The sequence below is a fragment of the Pan troglodytes genome, chromosome 1 (genome assembly GCF_028858775.2).
Source record: "Pan troglodytes isolate AG18354 chromosome 1, NHGRI_mPanTro3-v2.0_pri, whole genome shotgun sequence".
Lineage (NCBI taxonomy): Eukaryota > Metazoa > Chordata > Mammalia > Primates > Hominidae > Pan > Pan troglodytes.
In genome coordinates this window covers 165559662-165577319 of record NC_072398.2, presented here as the reverse complement: position 1 = coordinate 165577319, position 17658 = coordinate 165559662, and the positions used below count along the sequence as shown (strand labels likewise).

Genomic DNA, 17658 nt, shown 5'->3' with positions numbered 1-17658 from the left:
ATCAGGTAGAGTGGATCTCAGCTAGAATGAGGGGAAGTGGCCCAGAATCCAGCCTCCTCCAAAGAGCTGTGTGACAGGCAAGTCCTATCCTTTCTGCTCCTCTTTCCTTAAATGTAAGATGAAGCATTTGGACCAGACTGTTTCAATGATCTTCTAGATTGCTTTTGCCAAAACAGAACTCTCCATTCCTGTGAGTAAGATAAGTACACAATGGCTCTCAGAGATCTAAAAACTGGCCTTGGTTACCTGCAAACTTTGAGGCCCCAAGGCACAAAAATAATAGCTTTTTTTTAAATTATTTTTTTTTAAGGTTCATGAAAGCTTCGGACACAAAAGCTTATATGGTCTTCGTCTCTATAAATAAACCAGGGAGTAAAGAAAAACCCCGCTAGTTTCAGTAAAGCGTTGCTATTAAGCAAAGCAAACCTATGCAAATATCAAGTTCTTAACGAGGAGTGTTTCCTAAGGGGCCTGTCCTCTGGTACCCCGCCTCTCCTCTGCCACAGTCATGTGAAGGCAGACAGGCACACACTCGCACACTAGCACGCACTTGGGAGCTCAGGGAACATAACACTGGTTAGTGAGTCGGTGTCCCTCTCCCATCGATTGCAACTTTTCCCCTCCTTCCCTCTCCTGCCTCTCCTCCCTTTCTACATCTCCGTTCTCAGGAAGGCTCAGGGAGGATCCCCCGCTGCGTGCACTGCGTTCTGAGAGGCCGGGGAGAGACTCTGGGCCCGCGGTCGGGGCGGAGCCAAGGTCCCAACCCACATTGAACGGGCTTGAGGATTACTTGGAGGGCTCAGGATCTAGGAGGAGGGCCCAGGGCACTGGGTTGGGGTTACTCTGGGAAAGCTCTGTGGGACCAGGTGGGACCTTGGGGCTGGAGATGGACTCTGCGAGCTGGGGGCGGAGTTCTAGACTGGCAGAAGCGGAGTTCTGGGTGGCGGAGGCGGGGTCGGGACCAGCAGGGACGGCCTCTGAGAGTTGGGGGCGGAATTCTGGGCAGGTGAGGGCTGGGGCGGGACAGGCAGGGGGAGGCCTCCGCGAGCTAGGGGAGGAGCTCTGCATTGTCTGGGGCGGGGCTTTGAGTAGCGGTAGCGAGGTCTGGAGCCGCAGGCGCTGCCTCCGCGAGGTAGGGGAGGAGCTCTGTACTGTCAGGGGCGGGGCTCTGAGTAGCGAGGCGGGGTCTGAACTATCAGGCGCGGCCTCTGCGAGCTGGGGGCGGGGTTCTGCACCGGCGGGGGCGGGGTTCTGAGTGGTGGGGGCGGGGTCTGGAGCAGCAGGCGCGGCGTTTGCGAGCTAAGGTCGGAGTTCTGCACCGGCGGGGGCGGGGCTCTGCGTGGCCGGGGCGGGCTCGGGATCCGCGGGGCGACTCCCGGTCTGGCTTGCGCAGGCTGCCCGGGCCGTGGCAGGAAGCCGGAAGCAGCCGCGGCCCCAGCTCGGGAGACATGGCGGGCGTTAAAGGTACATCGCGGTCCCCGGCTCGCTCGTCGTGTGGTGGGGTTGCCACCTCCGTTCCGGTCAAGCCTGGGGCTGCGCCTTCCGCGCGCCGTTGGGGAACGGCCTCACCACCCTTCCCGCCTCTCCGGTTCGGGAGGCGATCGACCGCTCTCTTCGTCCCTTGGGGTGTGGGTGGAGCGGCGTTTCGGGGGAGCCTTGGCCCTTTTTGCAAGGCCGCTGGCCTTCCTGCTCTCCAGTGGCGGCACCAGACCCCTCCCCAGGCGGAGCCCTCGGCGAGAGCGGCGCCCTCCACCCCTCCTGAGTTTTTAAACAAGGTTTCCACTTCTTGACGCCACCCTAACGCCTTTCTTCTGGTTTTCTGCTCCTCCGCAGTTTCCTATTTGCCACAAAGGACCCTTTGTCTCCAGCGTTCTTAGCATTGGGAAACTTAATCCTCTTTTTCCTAATGATTTTTCCAACTGGGCAGAGTTGACCGCGGGCGGGTGTCAATGGAAAGCACCCAGAAAGACGGTGTTTCTCGCAGTCGTGGAGAGTAGATTACGTGTAATTTTAATACTGCTTTCTTCGGTGTTTTCTCTGTTTATGGACAGAGAAGAAAGCAGTGTGTGTGTAGTATGTGTTTTTTGCATGGGGCAGTTGGTAAAAACACCGCGTCTCTTATCTGTATGGCTTCAGAGCAATGCGAGACGGAAAAGGTTTTTTGCAAGGCTTCCTGTATTTTGGTAGGAAAACATTCCATTTCTAATCTGTCGAATAGAGTAGCATGACTTGTTTTTATATTGGCGTTTATATCATCCTTGAAATTTGCACCCAAAGATATCCCCAGTTAACATCTGCTATAAACATGTAGATGGTATATATACGAGTACGCCTCTGTTCACTATGAGTTTATCCGAGTATGTGAGCTGTTAGCAGCAGACATTTTATCGTTATTTCTGGCTGACTTTTATACTTAATATCAGTTTAGTAAACATGGTTTACTTGAAGAGTGTCGACTGTGTTATATATCCATTTGAAGCCAATGCCGAAAACAGATGAAAAGTAGTGTCTCAGTACTACACATGATCAGAAACTACCAAATCATGATCACGTTTATGTGTGAATGTGTTAGAAAATTGTGATGTAGTGAAAAAAAAGGAAGTCTGAAATGGAAACGGACTAAGGGAAGGAAGCATTTTACAGATTGTTCAACTTTTATTGAGGAACTACTGTATGCCAGAGACTTAGGATACAAAGATAAATGAGAAGTTATTGGTGGGTGACAGAGCTGGAAATAATTATATTACTATGTCAGTGTTTATGTTGGGCTCAGATGCGGTGGGAGAACAGATGGTGGGTTGGATTTTGTCCTCCAAAAAGATGTGTTCAAGCTCTAATTCCCTAGTACCTGTGAATGTGATCTTATTTGGAAGTAGTATCTTTGCAGATATAATCAAATTAAAATGATAACTGGTTTAAGGTGGGCCCTAATCCAATGACTGGTGTCCTTATAAGAAGAGGGGAATTTAGACATAGAGACATACAGGGAGAATACCATGGGAAGACGGAGACAGAAATTGGAGTGATGCAGCTACAAAGCCAGGAGCACCAAAGATTCTTGGCAACCATGCTGGCAACCACTGAGTGTTAGGAAGAGGCAAGGAAGGGTGCTTCCCTACAGCCTTCAGAGGGAGTGTGGTGGCGCTGCTGACACCTTGATTTCAGAAGTCCAGCCTCCAGAACTGTCAGAAGATAAATTTCTGTTGTTCTCAGCCATCCAGTTTGTGGTACTTTGTAACGGCAGCCCTAGGAAGCTGATGCAGGTGGGATTAATTCCCCTGCTCCAGAGAAAGGACTGTTTTCACAGAAGAGGCGATGCTTGAACTGAATCTGAAGGGATCAATGTGGCTTCACTTGGCAAGGCATGGAGTGAAGGTGGAGTATATCCCAAGTGGAGAGGACAGCATGTGACATGGCGCAGGGCTTATGAAACAACATGCCTTCTTCTCTTCAGGTACTTAAGCTACATTAGTAAGACCGGAACTTAGTGGTGAGGGTTGAAGCCGGACAGGCAGTTAGGAGTGAGTCAGGCCATGGTGAGCCTCCATGCCAGAACAACTTGTAGGCTGTGGAAGCAACCGCAAAGGGATGGCAGCAGTGATATATATAGTTGAAAGATCACTGTCTGCTGTGTAGAGGATGGATTGGAAGAGTCACAGAGGCAGGAATAAGAGGTTAAGGGCCTGCACCAGGGCTGTAGCAGAGAGTTTAAGAAGTCTGGGAGATTGAGTCACCTTGACCTGCTGATTCATCGGAAGGTGGGATGCAATCATGGTGTCAGTCCTCTAAGATAGGACCTTTAAAGTGTAGGGATAGTGGTTCGATTTTACACGTGTTACACATGTTGAATTTGAGGTTCTTGTTGACGGTCAAGGCAGAGAAGTCCAGACTGGAGGTGGAAGTACAGGCCTGGTTCTTTAGGACCTACTCTGGGCTGGAGCATCAGTTGCGGCCGGGCCCTTGTGGTAGTAGGAGCTTTGGGTTGAACATAAGTTTTCAGCAGGAGTGCGTGGAGTGAAAAGAGAGATGGGGTTGGATTTTTGGTCAACTCCAACTTTAAGAGATTCAGAGGATGTGATTCCTGAAAAAAGAGGAAAAAAAAAGACCAAAAAGAATCAAACAGAAAGATGGTTGTGAACGTTGAGAAACTGGTATCAGAACAGAAGGAAGAGGTCTGCAGTTCCTAGCTTTGACAGGCCTCATGGAGGAGGGGGTACTGCCGATGGTCAGGCACAGAGGAGAGGAGCAAAGCCCGCTAGGAAAAGATCATCTGTAATGAAATAGTATGTGGTATTTGCTTTCCATCCACACATGGGCATTTTCCATTAAAGAGTGGAAATGTAAAAAGGTATGTTAAAATTGACAGTGTTTCTTTGTCCCTTAACATCTGTATACTTTCAGATGTTTTTTAAAAAGCACTTTGGCACCTTCCTATTAAAGAGTCTCTCTAAATCTTCTCTCAAGTAAAAGGAAGCAATCAAAAATGTTCATTGGCTTAATTAATTAGTTTAATACTAATTATGAGTATTATGGACTTTTTTCAGAAGAAAATTTGGATAAGATAGTCTCCTATGCTTTTGATTTCTACCTTTATCAAAGAACATGGCTAAAATGAGTAGATACCTGAGTCAGTCAGCATTTATTTGACTACCTCCTTTTGCCAAGCACTTTACATAGATTATCTCATTTAATTCCCATAAGCTCAATAAGGTGGCACCATTATTTCCATTTTACAGGTGAGAGATCAGGTTCAGAGGATTAGCTTCTACCCAAGGTCGTAAGACCAGATGGTGGCAGAGTTAAGATTTGACTCATGTTTGTGACTCAGAGCTCAAGATTTTTTAACAACCTTGATACTCTGTTTCTCACTCAGCAGCACAACAAGGGCAAATACGTTCCTACTCCCACAGAGACTAGTGTCCAATAGATACAGGGAATACATATTTTATTCAGTGGATGCTAGTTGGGAATTGTTTCCTACAAAGACATGAAAACAATCTTCAAATACTTGCAGTACTGTGGTTTGGGGAGGCAAAATGATCAAAGGTATATATTACAGGGAGGCAGTTCTGGATATAATTTAAAGAAGGAGGGCTTTCAACATTTAGAAGCTGTTGGAATTAAATGACCTGCCTTGGGTGGTAGTGAGTTTTCCTTCACTGGAGTTATGTGGACCAACTGGCTGCCCTCTGGTGACAAATACAGAGGGAATTCATCCATTGGATAGGGGTTAGGTACTCGAATTACTTGAGACCTTTGTATACTTTATGATTTTAAGGTGGCAGACATGGGTCATTGTCTTAATCAGTTTGGGCTACTATAAGAAATATATTTTAGACTGGGTGGCTTAAACAACAAACATTTAGTTTCCACAGTTCTGAAGACTGGGAAGTCCAAAATTGTGGTGTAGTCAGATCTGGTGTCTGGTGAGAGCCGGCTTCCTGGTTTGCAGGCCTGCTTTCTGCTCTCACATTGGAGAACAGAGGGAGAGAAACACAGAGAGAGTGTGTGCTCTACTTTCTCTCTTCTTATAAGGGCACTTATCCCATCGTGGAGACCCCACCCTCATGACCTCATCTGAACCTAATTATCTCCCAAAGGTCCACCTCCTAATAGCATCTCACGGTGAGAGGGATGGAGCCGGGAAGGTTTCAACATGTGAATTTGAAAGGGACACACATAATGCAGTCTGTAACGGGTCAAATGTAACCTCAATAAAATGAGTAAATTGCTACATTTGCTTGAATTTGGGACCTTTTTTTCTTTCTTTTTTATTTTAGTAAATGTTTTTATTGATAAATGATTCACATACCATAAAATTAACATTCTTAAAGTGTAAGATTTCATGGTTTTTAGTATATTCAGAAGGTTATGCAGCCATCACTACTATCTAATTCCAGAAAATTTAATCATCCCCCAAAGAAACTCTGGACCTATTAGAAGTCACTCCCCATTTCCCCAAACCCTCTAGTGCCTGACAGCCTCTACTGTGGGAACTTTAACTTTTGGCTTTATTTTTCACAGCTCTCGTGGCATTATCCTTCAGTGGGGCTATTGGACTGACTTTTCTTATGCTGGGATGTGCCTTAGAGGATTATGGGTAAGTTATCATTTCAAAAAGAACTATTCCTCTTTCTGTGTCTTTGTCACTATTAGTATGGGTGTTAGAGAGTTCGGTCAATTTAGCACCAAGTTCTAACCAGTGAGTTAGTGGAGCCCAGATTATGAACACAGTCCCTTTGTGGGTCAGGTGTACTTTTGCAGAGGGCTCTGTTAAAAATTGATGTATTCATTCCATAAGCATTTGTTTAACACCTACTCTGGACTAGCTGGGGACACACAAATGAAGAGAGAGTCCTGTCCTCAAAGAGGTAAAGTTCTAGTTGTGAGTGAGAGACAGGCAAACGGTCTAATCAGTAATCTGGCAGCTGCAGTGGAGATGCCAGCCCAGTACGCTGGAGCTCGGATAAAGTGCACCTGAGTTTCAGTGGGACAGTCAGGGAAGGCTGCATGGCAGAGGTTGTATCTGAGCCAAGACTAGGCGGATGAATAAGAGTTTTTCAGGGTGTTGAGTCAGGGGAGGACATTCCAGGCAGAGGGAACATTCTACACATTTTTTCATTCAACCATTGTTGGTTGAATGCTTCCCATGTGCCAGCTACTGTTATGGGAACTAGGGATTAAGACATAAGAAAACAAAGGTCCTGCTCTCTCAGAGTTTGTGTTTCAGTGGGGGAGACGGACAGTAAACAACAAAAGTATGCATACTGTCAGAGGTAGAAATGGTACAAAAGATGAAGAGCATAGAAGCTGGGAAGACAGTGGTCAGGGAGGGCCTCTCAGAGGAGGTAAAAAGTGAGAAGAAATGTCAAGAAAATCAGGAAGCAGGTCATACAGATCTCTAGGGAAAAAGCACTTTAGGCACCAGGAAAGCTGTATGCTAAGGCCCGCAGACATTAAAGTGTATATAGCCTTTTCAGGAAACCACACATGGTACATTATGGTACAGCATAAATTGTAGTTGGAGTGGCAAAAGAAGGGTTAGTCAAGAGTGTAAAAGTCAGCACTTAGGGCTCTATATGCCTGCCGTGTAGAGGAGGTTCCATTTTATACATCAGACAATAGGAGCTGGGAAAATATCTTGAGAATGGGTTTGGAGGAGGGGGTTATGTTAAAATGTCATTCTTGCCATAACGTGAGACTAGATAGGAAAGAGCTGAGACTGCAGTCAGGGAGAATAGTAGGGGACTACTATCATAAATCAAGCAAAATTGAGGGTTGGGGCAGTAGGAATGGAAAGAAAAGGAGAGTGAGTTAGGAAACCAAACCAACCAACAGGTTTTGTTCATCGATGTCAGGATTCAACAAGGAGGGAGAGTTCTTAGATGTCTCCCAGGTGATTGGCTTGAACAACTAGATAGAAGATGATGTGATTAGGCCAGGCACCATGGCTCACGCCTGTAATCCCAGCACTTTGGGAGGCTGAGGCGGGCAGATCACGAGGTCAAGAGATCGAGACCATCCTAGGCAACATGGTGAAACCCCATCTCTACTAAAAATACAAAAAATTAGCTGGGCGTGGTGGCACACGCCTGTAGTCCCAGCTACTTAGGAGGCTGAGGCAGGAGAATCGCTTGAACACAGGAGGTGGAGGTTGTAGTGAGCCAAGATCGTGCCACTGCACTCTAGCCTGGCGACAGAGCAAGACTTTGTCTCCAAAAAAAAAAAAAAGATGACGATGATGTGGTTAAGTAAGACCAATTGAAGTGAGTTGTTATGACAGTGATGAATTCAAATCCATCACCGCATTCCTGGCCAACTATTACAGAAATTGTTTAAACCCAAGAGGGATCCAAATATAAGCGGTCACTTATATTTGTTTAGAGCCTTCACAGCAATTACTTTATTCTAGCTTTTGGAATGTAATAAGGTATTATTATCCTCATTTCTCGCTGGGAAACCAAAGCCCAGGGTAGTTAAAAACTTACCCAGATTGCACAGCAGTAACTGACAGAGCCTGGCCGTGGTGGCTCATGCCTATAATCCCAGCACTTTGGGAGGCAACGGTAGGAGGATTGCTTGAAGCCAGGAGTTTGAGACCAGTCTGGGCAACAAAGTGAGACCCCATTCTACAAAAAACTAAAATAAGCTAGGCATGGTGCCTGTAGCAGGGTTGGGAGGCTGAGGTGGGAAGATTGGTTGAGCCCAGGGGTTGGAGGCTGCAGTGAGCTGTGATCACACCACTGCAGTCCAGCCTGGGCGACAGAGTGAGACTTTGTCTCTTAAATAAAAAAGTAGAAAAAAAATTTAAATGGCAGACATGGAAATGGAGCTCATGTTCTGATGCCCTTGACCAAACGTTTTTCCACTATTCCACAACCAACTGTAAATCTAGGAGTTTTAATTCTCTGTGATACACTCTCTTTGTAAGGTAAGAAAATGACTCATTACTGCTACTACAAATAAGTTTGTTTTCTATCTTCATTTTAATTTTTTGTTGTTTAGAGATGCCACAACACCCAGCTGATTTTTTTAAGAAGTTTTTGTAGAGACGGAGTCTCTCTGTGTTGCTCAGGCTGGTCTTGAACTCCTGGCCTCAAGTCATCCTCCTGCCTTGGCCTCCCAAAGCTGTATCTTGATAGTGAACCAGGATTATCATCTATACTGGAAGTCAGCAAACTGCCACATATAACCTGCTACCTGTTTTTGTAATAAAGGTTTTATTGAAATACAGCCATGCTCATTCGTTTATGAATTATCTTTGGCTGCTTTTGCATTGCTCTGCCAATTATCTTTGGCAGAGTTGAGTAGTTGAGATAGTCTTTATGGCTTGCAGATCCTCGTTATTTACTCTTTGGCCCTTTATGGAAAAAGTTGGCCAACCCCTGGCCTATGTGTTTACTGAATTGTATATATTTAATATTTACATTTTATATATAAACAAGGTTTCTTGTACATTAATATTTCTCTTAGTCGGATATTGGTGGCTTACTATGAATGAAAACATAGAGTCAGATTGTTTTTCACAAAACTGTCACTGTATTCCAGGAAAAATTAAGAGTTCTCGTCTGTGGATATGTCAGGTGACATATCTATTCCAAAACCCTTCCCCTCTCTGTGTCTCCTTTCTCACTATTGAAAGAAGGGCTTTGAAGTAGAGAATGTCTAAGGGCTACTTCCCACAATATTGTTTGGTGATTCTTGAAACATACTCTAGTTTAAAATCAGGGGTCCAAATCCACTGTTTCCATCCTGAGTCCTCTTGAAGGACACATTCCCTTCTTGCCTTTTGGTTGCCTAGATCTGTGGCTGGAATGGGAGGCTTTCATTAGTGTGGCTTCATCCCAACTCCTGCTTGTAGGTGCTGTTTGGGTGTATCTGTGTGATTACAGTATTGTGGTGATATGAATTATTGTAGTGTGTATATAAAAATGAGCAGAGACTTTTTTTTTCTTAAGAAATGAAGCATAACAAATGTCTGATGGAGAAAAAAAGATTATTTTTGAAGTACTGATAGAGAAAATACTGTTGGAAACCAGATGGCAATTTTTTTTTATAATTGCAAAATGTTGAAATTTGGGAGGAAAACAGTTTTGTTTTGTTTTTGCATTACACTATTAATTGTGAGCTCTTATAATGAAGATCAAAGTACATCTAAGCTTTTCACTAGTGAGCATATTTATTTTCATGCCTTCCGTACTTAAAATTTATTTATTATTTTATTCATTTAACAAGTATAAATGGAGTACATCATTCTAGGTCCTGGAGATAAATGGCGTTTGATCAAGACTAATCTATCAGATGGGAATAAGTGTTGTGCAGAAAGTTCAAAGAGGGTGGTATGTTCGAGGGTGACCTGGGGTACCTTAGAATAGATGACCAGGGAAAGTTCTGCTTTTAGAAAGGAATCTGTCAGTTTAAATCTCATGGTATGAAGGAGTCAGCCAATGAGAAGATCATGGGGAAGGACATTGCAAGCAGGGGGCACAGCTAGCGCAAAGACCCCAGCATAACAGCTATGAGCTCAGAGTGTTCAAGGAACAGAAAAAAGGCTGGTGTGGCTATAGATTAAGCAAATGAAGGGAAAAGAGTACAAAATGAATGGAAGAAATAGATAATACCAGACCATAAAGGCTTTGTAGGCTAGGGCAAGGAATTTGGGGTTTATTCTAAGCTCTTAAAAGGTTTCAAGCATGCGTGCACTCAAAAGATCTTTACCGAACTAGCTTTTGCAAGACACTCTACTATGTTCTATAGGGAAGGCAGAAATGACCAAGTTAAAATTCTGTCTTTAAAGAAATTGTGGCTCAGTGGTACAGAAAACAGTAAAGTTTCTAGGGTATATATTATATAGTGGCTTCTTAACACAATATAAGCTACCTACATAGTAATTTTTAAATTATCACTACTTATCTATCCCTGGTAGAAATCATCTTATGTTCTAATATTCACAATTAATTAATTTTTTGACCTAAACATTTAAAATAGCAATGATTTTGAAATAGTAGTATGTCTTTCATTTAAAATGTAACTGTTACTTTTCTTTTTGGATTTTGCCTGGGTCCAACTGACAGCGTTTACTGGCCCTTATTCGTCCTGATTTTCCACGCCATCTCCCCCATCCCCCATTTCATTGCCAAAAGAGTCACCTATGACTCAGATGCAACCAGTAGTGCCTGTCGGGAACTGGCATATTTCTTCACTACTGGAATTGTTGTTTCTGCCTTTGGATTTCCTGTTATTCTTGCTCGTGTGGCTGTGGTAAGTTTTATTTTCTATTGTTTTGCCCAACTGTTGCTGAGTTTACTTCAGAGGCCTGTGTCTGGGACCTCCATTTCATGTTCATTACTTAGGCTTTATACTCAAGGCCGTGTGTTTTTAGTTTCTCTGTTCCTCTACTTTAGACCTGCCTAACAGTAGTTCGGCCATGCCTTCAGAGTGCTTTCTTTATTTCTCTTACAACTTTTAGCCAGACGATATGATTTCTTACTTTTTCTACTTTAAGCTATTCTCTGGAATTGTTCTTAAATTCCTGCCTCTTAAATCTTACAGTAATCCACAGATACTATGCTAGCAGTACTTTTCTAGTTGCAAGATGAAGATATTTCAAATTCTTCTCCTGCAAATGGGATCATGGACTCAACTCTCAACTCAGTTTAATAGGTATCTGTTGAGGGACAACTGTGTAGCTTCCAGAAAATGCAGTGAATAAGTTGACATCTTCACTTCCAAGATAAAAACTTTCATTTTGTCTTCAAAGTACACATTGTAGGTATAATTTATTCAATTATTTGATATTCACTGTCTTTCCTACTATTTGATTTTATTCCCTCCAATTACGTTCTATTTTAATTTTATGAAACTCTTATTTGAGGCATTGAATATCAGATAAGCGCAAGTCTTGTTCATTCAATAAATATCTTTGCAACAACTGCTACTTGTAAAACACCAGAAATAAGAAATAGGTACTGTCTCTGCTCCTGAGGAACACAGAAACTAGCTTGCTGGGTAAGTATACTATAAGTGTACTAAGTGAGACGGTTGAAGCATGATCAGAATGCCACAGGGGCACCAAGAAGAGAGAAATTCCAACTGGCATTTGATATGGGCCTCTAAGGATAAATAGCATTTGTATTGAGGTAGGATGGCTGTTGTATGGAATGACATTCAAGTGTAAGAATGCAGTATATAGAATAAAGAAGAGTCCAGTGTGGTAGAGCTAAAAGAAAGTTGTTGAGGTTAAGGCTGGAAGGGTTGTGAAACCTGATTAGCAATGGTCTTGAACCCCATGCCAGTTTGATCTTTGTCTAGATAATGGGGAAAGATTGAAGGTTTTTGAATACAACCAGATTGTCATAACTTTATTTTTCTTGTGCTTTAGACCAGCCCTTCTTAAGCGCTGCAGTAAATATTTATATTTTTTCCTTTCAATACTGCCATCATATTTTGTGAAGAAACTTTCATTGATGTTTCTCTTGCTTAAAGTAAAACCAAAAATGCCCACTAGAGGGTACTCTCACCCCCAAATGTGCTTCTGTAAAACCATCTACAAACCATCTACTAAGCTGGAAAGCAGTTTTCAGTTGTATGAAGACTATTATTTAAAGTCTTTTCTTGCCTAGAAAAGAAACACACAAATTTATAACTCTACAATTTTTATTTTCCATGAAAGAAGTTGATGTGTGCAGAACTTTCAGTACCCAATATTGTAATTGCACTATTTATAATCTTACCACTTGAGTTTTACTTAAGGCAATCATTGTCAATTAAAAACAAGTAGAGAAATATGTCTAATTGGGAACATGTTAAGGATGATACCAGACTTAATTAACAAGCATCACAGAAGTAATTAGACTCATTACTGAACAGTTAATTGTCTCCTGTTACATTATTAAGCCTTTTAGCAGCTTTGTGTAACATTTCATTGGATGTTTCTAATGCAGAAAACAATAGGGATTGCAAAGAGTACAATATGAAGGAAGTAAGGATTTAATCCTTCTTTTCTTGTCTTTCAGATCAAATGGGGAGCCTGTGGCCTTGTGTTGGCAGGCAATGCAGTCATTTTCCTTACAATTCAAGGGTTTTTCCTTATATTTGGAAGAGGAGATGATTTTAGCTGGGAGCAGTGGTAGCACTTTATTCTGATTACAGTGCATTGAATTTCTTAGAACTCATACTATCTGTATACATGTGCACATGCGGCATTTTACTATGAAATTTAATATGCTGGGTTTTTTAATACCTTTATATATCGTGTTCACTTTAAGGAAGACTTCATAAGTAAAAGATGAGTTTTATTCTCAGCAAATAGACCTGTCAAATTTAGATTATGTTACTCAAATTATGTTACTTGTTTGGCTGTTCATGTAGTCACGGTGCTCTCCGAAAATATATTAACGCAGTCTTGTAGGCAGCTGCCACCTTATGCAGTGCATCGAAACCTTTTGCTTGGGGATGTGCTTGGAGAGGCAGATAACACTGAAGCAGGCCTCTCATGGCCCAGGAAGGCCGGGGTGGATCCCTCTTTGTGTTGTAGTCCATGCTATTAAAAGTGTGGCCCACAGACCAAGAGCCTCAACATTTCCTAGAGCCTTATTAGAAATGCAGAATCTGAAGCCCCACTCTGGACCCAGGACATTTTGATGAGATCCAAAGGAGTTGTATGCACATGAAAGTTTGAGAAGCATCATCATAGAGAAGTAAACATCACACTCAACTTCCTTATCTTTCCAGTGGCTAAACCACTTAACCTCTCTGGGTGTTACCTGCTCATTTGTTTAAAAAAAAAAAAAAAAGTCTCATCTGCTTTCATGCTGAGGACAAGTTGAGATGTTCAAGCCTATAATATTTAGACTGTTCCTCAAATTTATGAAAAGTGTTCTCAGAATTGGGAGACAGTCAAAGGGTACAAAGCCTCAGTTAGGAGGAATAAGTGTGATTTTTTTTTAAAGATCACTTGCACAGCATGCTAAATATAGGAATAATTGAATGTATATTTCAATATTGCTAAGAGAGTAAATTTCTAATGTTCTCATAAAAAAGTTAAATATTTGAGATCATATGTTAATTAGTGTAATCATTCCACTTTATATTCAAAAATCATAAAACCGTATTGTACCCTATAAAAATATACAATAATTTGTCAATATATAATCAAAATAAAAAACAAAACATACTCCCTCCCCCAAAAAAACATCTCAGTGGGGAACAGATGTATCTTTTCATCTGAAAGACAATGCTGGGGGAAGAGCTCCACTGAGATGTGGGCAGGGAGGCTGGGCTCGAGCCAGCCCCTGCGTTAGCAGGAGGGGGAGAATAGATAGGTAACTCTTTTACATTTCCTTTATGATCTGGCACTTCTCCCCAGCTCCTTCCCTCTGCCCCCCACCCCTACTACTCAACAGTTCTGGTTTGCCCTGACTTCTCTACGACTCTGGCTTCTTCCCGAAGAGATATAGGAGCCATGTAAGCACGCAGTGGGTGAACTGCTTAATTTCACTACATGTTGATGTACTTGTCTTCCGTCCTGTAGGTCTTTTCTATATAACTTTATGCCACCCTTAAATGAATCATTGGGTATACCTGTCATGTTGGATCCTGTAATCACAGTTTTCCCTGCTCACCTTTTTGTCTAAGATCTATTGAGAAAGGGAAATATGGGAAGGAGAACCATTTGATCAGAATACAACCAATAGTCTTTAAGCATTGTTAAAGTATGAAACTGAAATACATTCAAAACACTTAATCCTTGAGGCTTGTGATCTGAGTAATTAGCAGGTATGATGCTGGGACTGGAAAATAGAAAGTAATAACTAAAGGGTTAATGTGCAACGTTATTTTTTGGCCTTGTGCATGATTTTATGTTTTCAGTGTCCTGTGTACATATAGAATTGTTAAAGTTGTCATTTCCAATATTTATATTAGAAAAATTATTTAGATACTTTATAATTTTAACCAGCATTTTTAATAATGACACTTGCATTTATTGTATTGTAATAAATTTCACTTTTAACTTTAAAAGTTTAACTTTAAAATTTTTTTGTGATGTTGCCTTGCCTGAAAAGATAACAAAAATGAGAGAATTTCTTGATGTTTTAAAATGGGCAGTTTTGAGCAATAATCTGTCCTAACAGAACAGTAGCAATAAGTTTTAGGATACCATCTTGAATGTCTAGTTGGTGTGCAATAGCTTTTCTTTCTAAGATGGCAATAATGATTCATTTCTACTACATTTTGCAAAAGTGTTTTTGTTGCTTATACACATTTTCAATAACCAAGGTAGCCTTCATATGTAGCCTTAAAGCATTACCTCTTGATTGTATCTTTAGATTGATATAAAGTACTTGCATATAGAGTATTTGAAGTGATAGATTATTAGATTTGCTGTATGTCTGGAAAGAGAGCTATTCTGCAGTGCCTAAATATCATTTAAACAGTAAATATTAATAGGAAATATTGCTATATCTGAATATATAATACAAAAGTTTGATCATGGTGACACAAATGTTGGACATTTTTTTCCTTATAAAAGGCTCTTTTTTTTATATATTGTACAATATATTTGGAGATTCAGAGCATAGTGACTATAGTCGAAAACTGAGATTGCACTTCCAAAATTGGCCACAAGTAAATAATCTTATGAAGGGATTCTTTATCATGTTTCAAACAAGTGGGTTACAAGCAGAGTTTGAGACACTTTTCCACAGAAACAATACTATGAATTGGTGATTGAGTTCCCAGGCCAAGCCTCCCTCAACAGGTTCAACTCTAATATACCTAACCTGTGATACTGAAGGTGCCTGCCTGAGTTTTGGGTCTCTGAGACAGGGTAGTGTGAGTAGTTTGGAGGAAGGACAGTGCAACTTTCCACCCCTTTTCTTAAGAACAAGGTCTTTCTCCTTTTAATTTTTCCACTCATTTTCACCTCCTAATGCCCTTGAGATCCAGGTACACTCCTGGGAGTTTTGTTCACCTCTCCCAACTGAGAACCTTCCCACTGGGCTCCATCCTCCCTCCTGAGGTTCTTCATATTCCAGAGTCACCCACCCTTCTCCTCCCATTAGTCAGTTCTCTAAGTACAGCTGATGTCATGTGGTGCTGAGAAGAAAGCAGATCACACTTCATCACAGAAAGAATGCCTTGTGATTATCTTCTCCACATCTGAAATTCCTTTTGACACCTGCACTGGGCCGACTGCCATTCCCATGACTGCTGCACCTGCGTTTTTAGAGAATGCCTCATAACCCACTGATTCTCATTCACAGAGAATGGGAGAATGGAATGAAGAAAGATTCCAGCAGCTTATAGAAGGATAGCAATATTTTGGGACAGGGAAAATCCTGTCATACCTCATCTCTTCCTCAGGAGGAGTTCTGAGCTGGTCCTGCTTTTCATAGTTGTTTCTTTTCTTGCACTTAAGAACTCATAGATTTTTCTTACTGTCCTAAGGAAGTCCTTACCTCTGAGGTATTTCCTCAATGAATACTGTTTTCAAGGCTGAAATAGTTCATTATGTTAATAACCTTCTTTATGTTCTCAGGGAAATGCTTAGGTGGTGTCACAAAATGTGCCTTTTCTTTTCTTTTCTTTTTTTTTTTGAGGCAGAGTCTTGCTCTGTTGCCCAGGCTGGAGTGCAGTGGCGCGATCTCGGCTCACTGCAAGCTCCGCCTCCCGGGTTCACGCCATTCTCCTGCCTCAGCCTCCCAAGGAGCTGGGACTACAGGCTCCCGCCACCACGCCTGGCTAATTTTTTTGTATTTTTAGTAAAGACGGGTTTCATCGTGTTAGCCAGGATGGTCTCGATCTCCTGACCTCATGATCCGCCCGCCTCTGCCTCCCAAAGTGCTGGGATTACAGGCCTGAGCCACTGTGCCCAGCCAAAATGTGCCTTTGCAAAGTTTGCGAAATCAGATTTTGTATCCCAATAGAACCAAAATATTTATGAGGATGCTAGCATTTTCCAAGCATAGTAATTAGTTCACAACTGAGAAATATTATGTCTGTAGTAGATAAATATTAGTTGTGCGTTTTAATTTAATTCTTTTTCCATTTTGTCTCATGAAGTACCTTATTGCAAAAATCCCACTGAGTAATAGCTCATAAATTATAATCTTTCAAATAGCCATGCTACCAGCGTACAACAGTGATACACGTAACCCCAAATGTGATGTGAGAGGACAATTACTTTGTAAATAAAACTTGTTATTGACATTTTAACAAAGGCTTTTATGTACATTATTAAATGAAAAAGTTTATATTTTACTTTGCGGTACGTTACATTTGGAAAGGAGATCAGCAAGTTAATTTTCCCAGTGTTTTTGTCTGTATAATCTTAATGTGAATCTGCCCAGTTTGAAGCCTGTACTTGCTGTAGTTGAAGAGAAACAGTTCAGGAATGTTGTGCTGACTGGAAGGAATCCAGGCCTTAATTTCTGTGGCTGACACTCCCCGTGGTGGACATGGAAGATTGGAAAAGCTGTATTGGAAAAGAAAAAAACCTGACACCTTAAGAAAAGTGCTCTCCATATTTTGAAGAGTCTTTTTGCACACTACAGAAAAGAATGCACTAATAGAAAGTAGTCTTTAAGGAATAATATTTCTTCCTTATGCACAAAACATTTGGGAAAGATCTGATGTTTTACTAGTGGATTTAGGCAGCCAGATTGTAAAGAAATCAAGCTAGTTATTTCTTTGCATTGCCAAGCTAAGTGTAAAGTTAAACTTTTAATAGAAATAGAAATAAAAATTTGATAATACCAACATAACTATAAAATGGCCATAAGAAAAGTCAGTTCCCAAGGAAGATTAATAGATGACCATTTGGAAACATTTATTTGTGGTCAATACGAGGCACATAGGCAAAGTGGTCTTAATCCTGAGATTGCTTATTTGGAGAAGAGCACACTTGGAGACTGCGCAATCTCTCTTCACTTTTGATTATATCTTTATCAAAATTGAATAATTCTAAGTGTTTACACACTTCGGAATGAATGACTAGATATTAACTTAAGTGTGTGCATTCATTTTTCCCCTCAGAATAATTAAATAATAAAACCATCAGTTCAACTTTAGCTGGATAATCATTGCACTTATCAATTTAAAGCATAAATGCCTCTGCCTCAACACTTTCATTTCCTCTGTGGTTGAGAAACAAATTAT

The 17658-nt window shown here is 41.5% G+C and overlaps 2 protein-coding genes across 4 annotated transcripts in view; both read left to right on the top strand.

Annotated features, from left to right (window-relative positions):
- Nucleotides 1–1232: 1232 nt before the first annotated feature.
- On the top strand, nucleotides 1233–14520 carry LEPROT (leptin receptor overlapping transcript). 3 transcript variants are annotated; one of them, XM_009459949.5, is made up of 4 exons: nucleotides 1233–1464; nucleotides 6025–6100; nucleotides 10575–10761; nucleotides 12516–14520. In XM_009459949.5, the coding sequence occupies exons 1-4, from the start codon at nucleotides 1449–1451 to the stop codon at nucleotides 12630–12632; spliced, it is 396 nt and encodes a 131-aa protein (XP_009458224.1). In that variant the 5' UTR covers nucleotides 1233–1448; the 3' UTR covers nucleotides 12633–14520. The 3 variants fall into 3 exon arrangements, with proteins under 3 accessions (XP_009458224.1, XP_009458229.1, XP_016775656.1); XM_016920167.4 differs by lacking the exon at nucleotides 1233–1464 and adding an exon at nucleotides 1536–2183; XM_009459954.4 differs by lacking the exons at nucleotides 10575–10761; nucleotides 12516–14520 and adding an exon at nucleotides 8506–8733 and having other exon boundaries at nucleotides 1248–1464.
- Nucleotides 1446–17658, top strand: part of LEPR (leptin receptor) — a 209072-nt gene continuing 192859 nt past the window's right edge. The window contains exons 1-2 of the mRNA XM_001161937.6: nucleotides 1446–1464; nucleotides 6025–6100. The gene's annotated coding sequence lies outside the window, so the exon portion shown is untranslated. The remainder of the gene's footprint in view (nucleotides 1465–6024; nucleotides 6101–17658) is intronic.

Bases quoted from the DNA above. Each gene is read 5' to 3' on its own strand.
- LEPROT (XM_016920167.4), top strand. From the start codon at position 2,141: ATGCGAGACGGAAAAGGTTTTTTGCAAGGCTTCCTGTATTTTG. The intron at 6,101-10,574 runs GTAAGTTATCAT...TCCAACTGACAG, and splicing joins TGTGCCTTAGAGGATTATGG to CGTTTACTGGCCCTTATTCG. The intron at 10,762-12,515 runs GTAAGTTTTATT...CTTGTCTTTCAG, and splicing joins TTCTTGCTCGTGTGGCTGTG to ATCAAATGGGGAGCCTGTGG.